Source organism: Lycorma delicatula, chromosome 1 (assembly GCF_047948215.1).
Source record: "Lycorma delicatula isolate Av1 chromosome 1, ASM4794821v1, whole genome shotgun sequence".
NCBI lineage: Eukaryota > Metazoa > Arthropoda > Insecta > Hemiptera > Fulgoridae > Lycorma > Lycorma delicatula.
Genome location: NC_134455.1, coordinates 364,223,031 through 364,235,214, shown reverse-complemented (window position 1 = coordinate 364,235,214; position 12,184 = coordinate 364,223,031). Strand labels below are relative to the sequence as shown.

Here is a 12,184-nt window from a genome sequence, read left to right as displayed (position 1 = left end):
TATAATGCACACAGTAGTACACTGATTTTGATGAGACTGTAAAAAAGAAATAAAATTTTCAAGTAAAAAATTCAACTTAAATATCTTATTAGAAAGTTTTAAATATTATGGCTAAAAATTAACAGAAACTATTACATTTCAACAGCACTATTGCCAAACCAACCTACATTGAAAATATGTAGTAATGTTATCATATTTACAGTAACATGCTGGAAACCTGAACTATAGGGTTCTGTGCAGGTCATCCATAAAATATCACATGATTTGAATTAAAATAATTGCAGCACCATCCTAGAAAAATTTAACTTTTTCACCATAATTTCTATGTGGAAAGTTCAAAAATACGCTTAATTAATTTTATGAAACCAGAAAAAAAATGATCGTCGTCGACCAGTGAAAAATGTTTAAACATGCAAGCTTCTTTTAAATAACTTCTACAATTATTAAGATAATAAATGTACTTTAATTACTTCTTAATTATGAAAATTGAGATGGTAAAAAATGAGATTGTACAGAATTAGAAAATGAGAAGGTACATGACCTAATTTGTTTTATTTAGTAAATAACAATAAAGTTAAAACAGGATTTGAATTCTTTTTCAAGCTCAGAGCTAAATAATGAACTCGTAAGGGATAAACATACACACATAATCAATGGATGAAGCCATTATTGGGCTATTTGATGAAAATCCATCATAACAAATAGAAAATAAATAAAAATCTTTTCTTTGTATGTACTTTCACCTTTAGTATTCTGTTTGTAACATCAGAGGAAAGTACTGTGTACCGAAACAGCTGACATGATTTTTTACATAAATTTTGTGAAAATCAAATAACAATTTTTTTATTTTCTCTTGGTTACAAAACATATACAGAATGATATTCTGTCAGTTTTTAACTAGATTTAATAAATTAATTATGAAATAAGCCCTCTTATTATTTTTTTGGCCTTACTTCACATAAATAACAGGACTCAAAAAAAGCATTTTTCTAAATTTTTTTTATAGCTTACACGTAAATATTGTCTAAACAATAAAAGGTCTAAAATTTACTAAAAATGATCTTTTAGTCTATGAGAACGTATGAAAAAATATAATTTTGTGCATTGTATATGGAGATGTGCAATGTTAGAAAAAAGCCAGCAGAAAACATGATGTTTACTGAATTTTTTACATAAAGTACCTTTGGTTTGATTTTTTATTTATTTAATTATTCTCAATTCTTAAAAATTATTCTTATTAATTAATTCACTTTCTGTAATGTTTTTAATTAATAATTCTGCTTTTTGTAAAAGTAAAGTTATGCGAGTGTGTGTTTGAGTTGGAAGGTTGTAGCTGTCCAAAAGTGACAGGAAATATAATCATGCCTATTCAGTCAATATCATATTAACATATTAAGCTTTATTCTAAGTGTCTATTTTTTGCAGTTAAAAAGTAATTTTGATGTGAGTATCAATTTATTTTGTTTCTTTTTTCAGTACTAATTAATTGTGCCTTTTATGAGAGGGTACCCAAAAATAAATGGATTTCTTCTTTTAAATCTATATTTTCTTTTTCTTTTATAAAAAAAAAACCTTCATCCCTTTCAAAATACTTTTCACTTTTTGACTGATAAACTGTCAGTCTTCAAGCACAATTGAGCTTTAAAAATGTTTTTTTTTTACAAAAAAAGAGAAGCAGACAAATTTTTGGAGGTCAGGAATAACCTTCCCAGGTGACATCACTGTGCAGACACACAGAAAAAGTCACTTGATGCTCTCCTAGCAGGAGAACTGCATATTACGGAAACTCTCCCCAGCACAACTTGATTCCTGTTATTTTTGGGCACCCCTTATAAATACTGTATTTTAATAATTTTACAAATAATATATTTTTATTTTTTATGCTTTATGGATGGTAACTAATTCAGTGAAAACAAAAAAAAAATTTAAGTAAGATACTAAATACTTTATATTACAATGGATAGATGCAATAGTACTACGTAAACTGTTGTGTAGATAAGGAATAGTAGAAAGTTTGACAAACATCTAATTCAAAGAATTTGATACTGTTTTCTAATTTAAAGGAAATAGGAATGGCTAAAATTATGGTCTTCATCTAACAAAAATTTAGATCTTTTGTAATGTAACAGATTAACTAACATGGAATGTGTCTTGGCTAAAATAAAACAATAACCAAGAAACAGTTACATTTATTTTTTGCTTTGAAAATTTATATAAATTTATTGACTTTCTCTTAAAATACAAGATGTGAGAAAGAATATCACTGTGTTAATTTGTTGTAACATCTCTTGAATGAAGTATAAGTACTCATTTAATGCTAAAATCAAAGAAAACAACAAAAAACACTTTTAGTTGTCTGCATGGTCATAGAATCAGAAAGCTTCCGATTTTATAGTTTGCTAAAAATGCGAATCTGTAGTTAGAATTCAACATGTGTTCCATAGAAATTTTAATTGTGATCTTACAAGTGACAATAGCATAATCAGTTTGGGTAAGGAACCGGACGTCTGTGTAAAAAGATGAGTTCAGGATGACAAAGGGCGTCTGAAGAAAATGCTGATTATATCAGGGAGTCCTTACTGTGCAGTTCTAAAAAATCTGTTAACAAGGCCAATCATGAAATACTAATGTTGATTATGACATTGTGGAGTGTTTTAAAGAAATGCTGCTTAGATATGCATCCATATCATTTACAGCTGTTACAGGCTTTGAAGCTTATTGACTAAGCTATATGTGCCAACTCCACAATCAAAATGTTGAAGCATGAAGATGACTTTCTAGATTATATTGCACTTAGTAAGGAATCAACATTTCATCTTGGAGTTAACATGTATAATGTTTAAATGTGGGGGTCGGAAAAACTTCAAGAACTCTTACAATGTGAAAGGGACTGCCCAAAATTAAAAGTTTTCTGTTCAATACCCCTAAGGCAAGTTTACAAGCCGTTCTTTTTCACTGAAGCAATCGAACAGGAGTTGCTCATTTGAATATGCTGTATACATGCTTTCCCACACGGTTTTTCCTGGTTATTTGGTCCATCTTGCATCTTTGGTCTAAGATGAACAAAAGAATTTTATTCAGCAACATGATAGTGTGTCTTCTCATTGCCATAACTCTGTATGGGATTATTTGAATGAAATTTCTCCAAAGATTGGATCGGTTGGCACAATCTTGATGATAGAACTTGTTTGCGTAGGCCTCCAAAGTCACTGGATGTGACCATATGTGTTTTTTTTCTTTTGAGTTCTATAAAGGAGTTTATGTATGTGCCTTCAATACCTACTGACTTACTCAAAGGATTGAAGCAGTATCATATTCATTACTGACATGATTCTCATATCAGTAGGATGTCATGACAGAAGGTGTTCACACTGAACACTTGCAGAGAAAGCTGTAAATTACCCTTTTATTTTATTAGTAATTCATTACTCTAAGTCAAAGTTAACATATTAAATAGTTTTAAAACCTAGATTTTTTTTTTTGTACCGTACTTTGAGCTACTTCTACTTCAATTAAGTAATCAGCATTTGTATACTTATAACAATGTTGAATTTAACCTTAAATGAAATGTTTGACACATTTGGTATATTTTGAAATATTCAATACATTAATTACCATTTGGCATACAAACGTTATAATACAGTTCTTTTGGAATACGATCTTGAACTAATTTTAGAATGATGTTAGTACTTATTTTGTTCTGACCCATTTTTTTCTGTTTTTACCAAACACTCCAGAATTTTTGTAATAAATAAATGAAAGCAAATACTATTCTTCATGTAACAGGGTATGTTTGTTTAAAATAATCAAATTCATATTACAGAATTATTTTTATTCAACGTTGTATGAAAATATTAAATATTTTTAATGTAAATATTAGAAAGTTTTGTCTCCAGTACAGTAGTTTTGTTATTAGAAAGTAATGTCTCCAGTACTGACTGATAAACTATATAAAGAGTATGAAATAAACTTTTGTTTAATACCATGTTCTTTTGTAAAATTAAAGTAATTAAAATAAGGCAATTCTACCAATGATATTTTCATTACTAAACAGAACATTAAACCACCAAGAACGATGTTTTCTTGCTGCCATTTTTCTACATTGCACACAGGATATCTATCATTTACCATATGTTCACAAAAACTAGATCACATGACATAAAATTAAGATTTTTGTGTTCAGACTCTTTTTAGATATAAGCATAAAAAAATCTGAATTTTTAGAAATATGACACTTTTGAGAACTGTTATTTATATAACAGAAGGTTAAAAAATAAAAATAAGTGGGCCATTTTTTTTTCTATACTACAACAAATAGTAAATAAACTGACAGAATATTATTTTAGAATGTCAATCCAGTCCTTTATGAACTATTTAACTCTGACCTTGGAAAATAATGCAATTTTAATCGTTGTTTTAACTTAAAATGTAAATGTTATTAAAAATAGTTTATTACAACAAATTTTTTTTGTATTTTTTTTTTTTCTTGAGTATGGTCGATTATGAAGATAATTAAGTAAATTCTTGAGCTCTACAGAAATAAGAGAAATTATGGTGAAAAGACCAAATGTTTTTAACGTGATGTTGTAACTACCATCCTACAATATTTTACGTAATTCAGATATTCTGAATTAATTTTTGATGTTTCTACAACTGTTACATGTTGTAGAACATACTATCAACTGTTATATGTTGTTTACTGTAAATAACATAAATAAAAGCCAATTTCACAAGCAAAAAATCAGCATAAAAAATTAAAAACAATCTACAGTTACTAATGAAATTGTTTATGATTAAGTATGAATGTATTGGCTGAAACATTTCATTCATTCATTGTGTTCTGCCAACGTTGCAGGTCTTGCCATGGCTGCTCTTCACTTGTTCCTGTCCTGTGCAAGTGTTTTTGTTTTCGTATATTTTCATATTTCCATAACCTCACCGATCAGTAAGCACTGTCTTCTCATACAGGGCCATGGCCAGTTCCTTTTCCTGCTTAAAATGGTATTTAACATGTTCCTTTCCTCTCCTACTCTTCTCAACACTTCCTCACTTGTTACAAGACAATTACCATTTTACACCACACCCACATCTAAAATGCCTCAATTTGATGTTTGTCTTCCATTCTTAAAGTTCATGTTTCTGCACCATAAAGCATAACACTCCAAATAAAACATCCTGCCAATCTCTAAAATATTTAATTATAAATGAAATATTTCTCTGTACCTATCACTAAAGAAACAGCTCCATTGACTGCTGATACTAAATCTTATATACATTTAAGTATATCACAGAAGCATAACATATGATAAATATATAATTTTAAAATTACATTTACCCAATCAATCTGCAACAATTACTGACAAAATCATTTTTAAATTCTAATAGGGTCTCTTCCACTATTGTATAATAATTTCTGAAATTCCATCCCTAAAAATCTATTCTAATTATTAAAACAAGAAAATATTATCATCTGAACAAAAAAGAATACTGAACTAGGGTCTTTTTAATATTTTTTAAAGTTACTCTTGTATGAACAATCCAAGGATTATCATCAGGTAAATAAAAAATTATTTAAAGTCTGTTTTTGAGTACAGAGATCTATTAAACAGTTTTGTTACCAGTTGATTCAAGAAAAATAATAGTCATAAAATTTTTCAAGGAAAAAAGGAATGGTATAAAATTCCTATAATTATAACCTAAATAAATATAGGGTCAATGTACTTAATAAAAAAATTAAACTATTCTAGAAAAAATTGAAAAACATATGTTTAAAACTGTTTGATGTATAATAAACATATCAAATATTATCTGGAATGCACTTATTGAAACAGCAAACAAGAAAGTATGGGCATGAATCCTTGAAATAATGTAGACCAGCAAATAAAATCATTGCAATCAGGATAAAATCCAAACTTAAACTAACAACAATTGTTAACGTCTTATATTCCTACATGTGCCCACGATGATGATGAGGAAGAGTGTGTATATAAAGAAATTCATGAAGCAATTAAACACATAAAAGGGATTGAAAATTTAATAATAGTTGGAGATTAGAATACAAGTATTGAAAAAGGCAAGGAAGGATATATTGTGGGTGAATACGAGCTGGCTAAAAGGAATGAAAGAGGGAACTGACTTATTGAGTTTTGCACAAAGTATAATTTAGCAATTGTCAACTCCCAGTTTAAAAATCATAACAGAAGAATATATACATGGAAAAAGCCGGGTGATACTGCAAGGTATCAGATAGATTATATCACGGTTAAGCAAAAATTTAGAAATTAACTCGTCGACTGCAAGCATATCCAGGACTAATGATAGCAACCATAATTTAGTGATAATGAAATGTAGATTGAGGTTAAAAACCTAAAGAAAAGGATTCAGATGAATTGGTGGAATTTAGAGACGCTTGAGGAAGAGGAGGTATAGAAGATTTTTGAGGAGGACATCACAAGATGTCTGAGTAAAAAAGATAAGTTTGAAAATATAGAAGAGTGGGAAAATGTTACAAATGAAATTCTTAAATCAGCAGAAGTGAACTTAGGCGAAACAAAGAGAACTGGTAGAAAAGCTTGGATATCAGAGGATATATTGAAGCTGATGGATGAACATAGAAAATATAAGAATGCTAATGATAAAAGGAACTATTGACAACTAAGAAATACTATAAACAGGAAGTGAAAATTAACGAAAGAAAACTGGATTAAAGAAAAGTATTCAGAAGTGGAAAGAGAAATGATCAATGGTAAAATAGATGGAGCATACAGTAAGGAAACTTTTGTGGTACATAAATTAAAATTTATGTAATAATATAATAAAAATGAATAATGTTAAAGGTAGTACACTGATTTATAAAAAAAAAAGAAAAAGTAGGTGGGTGGGATATACTGAAGAGTTATATGGAGGAAATGAATTAGAAAGTGGTGTTATAGAGGAAGAAGAGTGAGACAACACTGAGATTTGAATTAATAGAGCATTAAAAGATCTGAAGTGCAGGTGAGGAAGCGATAGATTGATTATACAAACTGGTGTGCAATATTTACAAAAAAGAGGAAGTTCCATCAGACTTTACAAAGAGTGTTACTATCATGATACCAAAGAAACCAGGAGCATTGAAAAGTGAAGAATACTGAACAATTAACTTAACTACTCATGCATCAAAAATCTTAACTAGAATTCTGTACAGAATTGAGAGGAGAGTGGAAGAAATGTTAGGAGAAGAGCAATTTGGTTTCAAGAAAATTATAAGGGCAAGGGAAGCAATTTTTGCGCTCAATTAATAGTAGAAGGAAGATTAAAGAAAAACAAACCAACATACATGGCATTTATAGACTTAAAAAAGGCATTTCATAACGTAGACTGGAATAAAAGGTTCAGCATTTTAAAAGGTTTAGGGTTCAAGTGTAGAGATAGAAGAACAATTGCTAACATTTACAGGAACCAAACTGCAACAATAATAATCAAAGAGCATATAAAAGAAATGGTAATAAAAAAGGGAGTTCAACAAGAATTTTCATTATCCCCCATTACTTTTTAATCTTTACATAAAACTAGCAGTTTTATGTAAAGTTCTAATGTAGTTATAGTGCAGTTCTAGTGTAAATGATGTTAAAGAACAATTTAGGTCAAGAATAACAGTGCAAGGTGAAAAGATAAAGATGATATGATTTTCTGATGATATAGTAATTCTAACCGAGAGTAAAAAAGATTAAGACGAAACAATGAATAGCATGGATGATATTCTTCGCAAGAACTATCGCATGAAAATAAACAAAAACAAAATGAAAGTAATGAAATGTAGTAGAAATAAAGTAAATGGACCACTGAATATAAAAATAGGATGAGAAAAGACTGGAGGTAGAAGAATTTTGCTATTTGAGAAAGAGAATGCCGAATAACACAGGTGAAACACGCTTTCAGTCGGAAATATAATTTGCTTACATCAAAAATTAATTTAAAAATCAGGAAAGTATTTTTGTAAGTATATGTTTGGAGTGCAGCTTTATACAGAAGTGAAACTTGGACAATCAGAGTACCAGAGAAGAAAAGATTAGAACCTTTTGAAATGTGGTGCTACAGGAGAATGTGAAAAATCAGTTGGGAGTATAAAATTACAAATGAAGAGGTGTTGCGGAAAATTGATGAAGAAAGAAGCATTTGGAAAAATATAGCTAAAAGAAGAGATAGACTAATCAGCCACATTTTAATGCATCTTGGAATAGTCGCTTTGATATTGAAGGGACAGGCAGATGGGAAAAATTGTGCAGGCAGGCAATATGTAAAACAAACTCTTAGGGATGTAGTGAAATGAAATGACTGGCACTAGAAAGGGAATCTTGGAGAGCTGCATCAAACCAGTCAAATGACTGAAGATAAAAAAACAATATTTGGGAAATCATAAATTTAATTTAAATTATTCAAATTTAGATTAAAAAATATTTTTTTGAATTATAGTACCAGAAGCAAGTTCATTTTACATCAGCAACTCAAACCTTTCTATATTTTTAATATTTTAACTAAGAGTATAATTTAAATTCTTCAAAAACATTCTGGTGAAACAGAGATCTTTGTGAAAGAACTAGTCATACAGGAAAAAATAAAGCGGTAAGTGAAAAAATTAATTTCTAATTGACTATTAAATGATTTGTTGGATAAACAGTGTATCATGTTTGCTGGTGGTTCCAACAACACAAATATTTTATTCTCTGCACAACATTTTGGAGCAACAATGTACAACTTATACAGGCATAAGTAAGATTTGTGTTATTTGTTGATGGTGAAAGCAAGCAATTAAAACTTATAAAAAATTTAGTGTCATAAGTTTTCTATTTTAATTTGTTTTACTTTTGAAAATATATTAAAAATTGTTTATTTTATGTACTTCATGTAAATTTTATGTATCTTTTTAAAAAAAATGATCAAAATTAAAAAAAATAAATATTAATTTAATTTGTAAGTTACTGTCAGATATACCAGCTAAGACGTAAGCTGTCACACTCTTTCAGCGCCATCTAACAATACGGTACTATTATCAGTACTTGCATAAACAGGTATTGATAGTTACATCTGTTGTGATATTCTATTCTTAAGAAGCTTTCAATGGTTATATTATGCATTCAAAATTTGATTCTTAATAAAAAATTAAGTTTATCAACAAATTCTGCTAGTACTATTATTTTACTATTAAAATCTCAATAATTAAAGAAAGATGTACAATTATACATTTTTTAAAAAAATAACCACACTGTTGTCAGATAAGGTTACGTTAAGTTTTTGTTGTGAGTATGCTAATGTTTATCATTCATCTCGCTGTTTGCAAAGATTATGTATTTTAATTTATTTAGTATGCAATTTTTTACTGTTATTTTACTTTTCCAGCTGTACTTTGGAGGTATTCTACTTTGTTGTGACAAAAAAAAATGCAAATTTTTTATCTTTACATTGAAAAAATTAAGCTGTGCTTAACACTGGACAGCTTCATAGTAGTTAGGTAGGGTTTTAATTAATTACACTTATAATCATCCTATCTATCCAAGACACATGTTTTAAAATGAGAAATAACTTCAAATAGTAAATTTGTGAATGAAAGTTTTTAACCTCACAATTTATTAGCATGTGATGGATTTTTTGTAAAAAAAAAGTACATAACAAGGCCAACTATATACAAAAAAAATATACAAGCAAATGTATTAATATATAACACAGAAACTAGAACTTGAAGAAGAATAGGCACATTTATGAATGAAGATAATTCAATTAAAAAACAGCAACTGAAGACTTAAGATTAAGAGCATTTACTAAAAAGACAGGAAGGTGCCAACTTCACATTGTTAAAAAATTATTTTATAGAAGACAACAACCTTTTATTTAGATAGTAATTATTTGACTTCCAACACAAGTATTTATTCAATCACAGATATGTGTACTTTCTGGCTGAATACTGGGTGAATATGCAAATATAATTTTGAAGATGCATTCTGGCCCTTCCTATTTTGCTCTTTTCTTAAAAATGCTTTAATTCATTGCTCTTAATGTTTACATATTTTTTTTAATTGTTAGTTCAGAACAATTATGATTTGAGTCTTTCACTCAGCCTGACATTTATACAGGCTTAATGAATTTTAAAATGACTGTTCAACAACTTAAGAGATTTTTAATTACTTCAAATCGTCAAATGTGAATTTTATCTCAATATAATTTGTTTGCTTAGTTAAACACTGTTCATCATTTATTGTTGCAGATTCTTTGGCATATCAAACTTTAATGACATCGTAAGAACTAGTAATTTTTCTAATAGCATGTAAAGCTAATCAAAAAACAAATATAAATAAAACATACTTACTGCCCACATAAAGAAGGCACTTTGATGTATGCCCCAATTCTAATTTTTACTTAGAAGAATTTTATCACATTATTATTTACATATCAACTGGTAGCAAAAAGTAACCTAAAATACCTGTGAGTTCAGTTGGTTTCTTTGCACTCACTGATGCATATAATACTCAGAAATCAATAAATATTATGAAATTTTATTTAATTATTGAATAACAAACAATATTAAATTAATAGTCCAAGTCTGAATTAAGATTTATGCCATATAACATAGATAAATATGATTTAATAGCAATTTCATAGTGATAGATAACATTATTTCGAAAAAAAACTTATGATGATTATACTATGCAGAGGTCAGTCACTGATGACTGTTTTTAAACAGACAACAGTGCTGATCATCAGTTTAACAAGCACTTCTGCAAATATATATGAAAAACTTGCAAAAATATTGTAATCAATAAAAAAATTCCCATTAAAAACCATGTATAGTGCACTACAAAGGCATGCACACAGCAGCAGCACATATATCTAAGTAGAGTATTTTTTATATCTCATAGTTGGCTTTGGCAAGACAAGTATACTTCAGGTAAGGTGACATTTTTACAGAAGAAATAATCAATCCCTCTTGTATAATAATTTATACAATAAAGGAATGAATAATATCACAAAACACTTTCACTAGTTTGTAAATCTCTTAACATTTCTCCCCTTAAAAGACAAAAACTAAACGGCGATTTTTAGTAGAATAAAAAACACAAAAAATTGAGCTGGATGTAACAATATTGGATTTTAAAAATAGCAACTTCAAAGTTCAACAAATTCCAGTTGTAGAGATAAATAACTAGTTGACAATAACATTGTCAACTATCAAAATAGTCATATAATCAATCAAACATAATAAAAAATACAGCCATAGATAATAGTCTACTATCAAAATAATGTCATAATTTTGTAAAAATAACTTTTACAAAACTAATTAATTTTTATTGGTTCTATTTTGAATACTCAGTTTAACCCAAACAAACAAGCAAATTAATCCGTTCTTAATGTTTGAGTACTTACGTGTAATTAATATGAAGATATCAGCTCATAAGACGAAATACTTTTTTAAGTGGGTAGGCTATCGTTACGTAAAAAGAAATAAAACAAAATAACAAATAATTTTCATCTGTGAAACGATTGTTAAATTTTATTTGACAATGGTGCCTTTTGACAAAATACGGATGTCAATAACAGAATATCGAAATTCATGCATGAATTCAGTTTCTTAGGTTATGTCTCCAACACCTGGCTGTAGTCAATCTACACTAGCAGTCTCTGGTTGAGAAGAACGTAGCCAAGAATTATTCACACTACTTCTGAAGCGTTATTTTCTTTATTTATTTATCAATTATGCATTTAATTACTTCTAAAGTAGGTAATTATTACTTTACGAGTTGTAATTATTAAATTTTCTACAAAATCAACTACATCTCATAAGCGTTATAATGATTAATATCGTTGTATTTTACATAAGAAACAAGGCCAAAAAACGTGTGTTGATTTCCTTCACGTCAGTTACATGCCAATAAAGGAACCAGTTTTTGTCTTATAAACTTGATTTTATTTTAGTTTTCTGAAAAAAATAAAATAAAAAATACGCTTAGGTTATTGTCGATTTCTATTCCGTTACAAATCAGTTGTTTTGCTGCATTATACGCTGCCTCAGAAATTATTATTAAAATTCATTTTTTAAAAGTGTGGGACAAAATACCGATTTCAATAACAGGAATCTGAATGAAATTCAAGCATGAATGCAGTTTCATGCTAAAGTTATGCGGCATCCCATTATTTGAATGAGTAAAAAATA

At 28.5% G+C, this 12,184-nt stretch overlaps 1 protein-coding gene across 4 annotated transcripts in view; it reads right to left on the bottom strand.

Moving 5' to 3' along the window:
- The window catches only part of Syx18 (syntaxin 18), a 32,159-nt gene extending 20,294 nt beyond the window's left edge, over positions 1-11,865 (bottom strand). The window contains exon 1 of one of the 4 annotated variants that reach the window (XR_012754687.1): positions 11,398-11,865. Coding sequence is in view for 1 of the 4 variants with exons in the window: in XM_075353638.1 (XP_075209753.1) it covers positions 10,343-10,351 (9 nt within the window). In the remaining 3 variants the exon portion in view is untranslated. Of the gene's footprint in view, positions 1-10,342; positions 10,576-11,397 lie in introns of those variants that run through there. The other 3 variants (XR_012754688.1, XR_012754686.1, XM_075353638.1) reach the window with 3 other exon arrangements.
- Between the last annotated feature and the right edge of the window lie 319 nt (positions 11,866-12,184).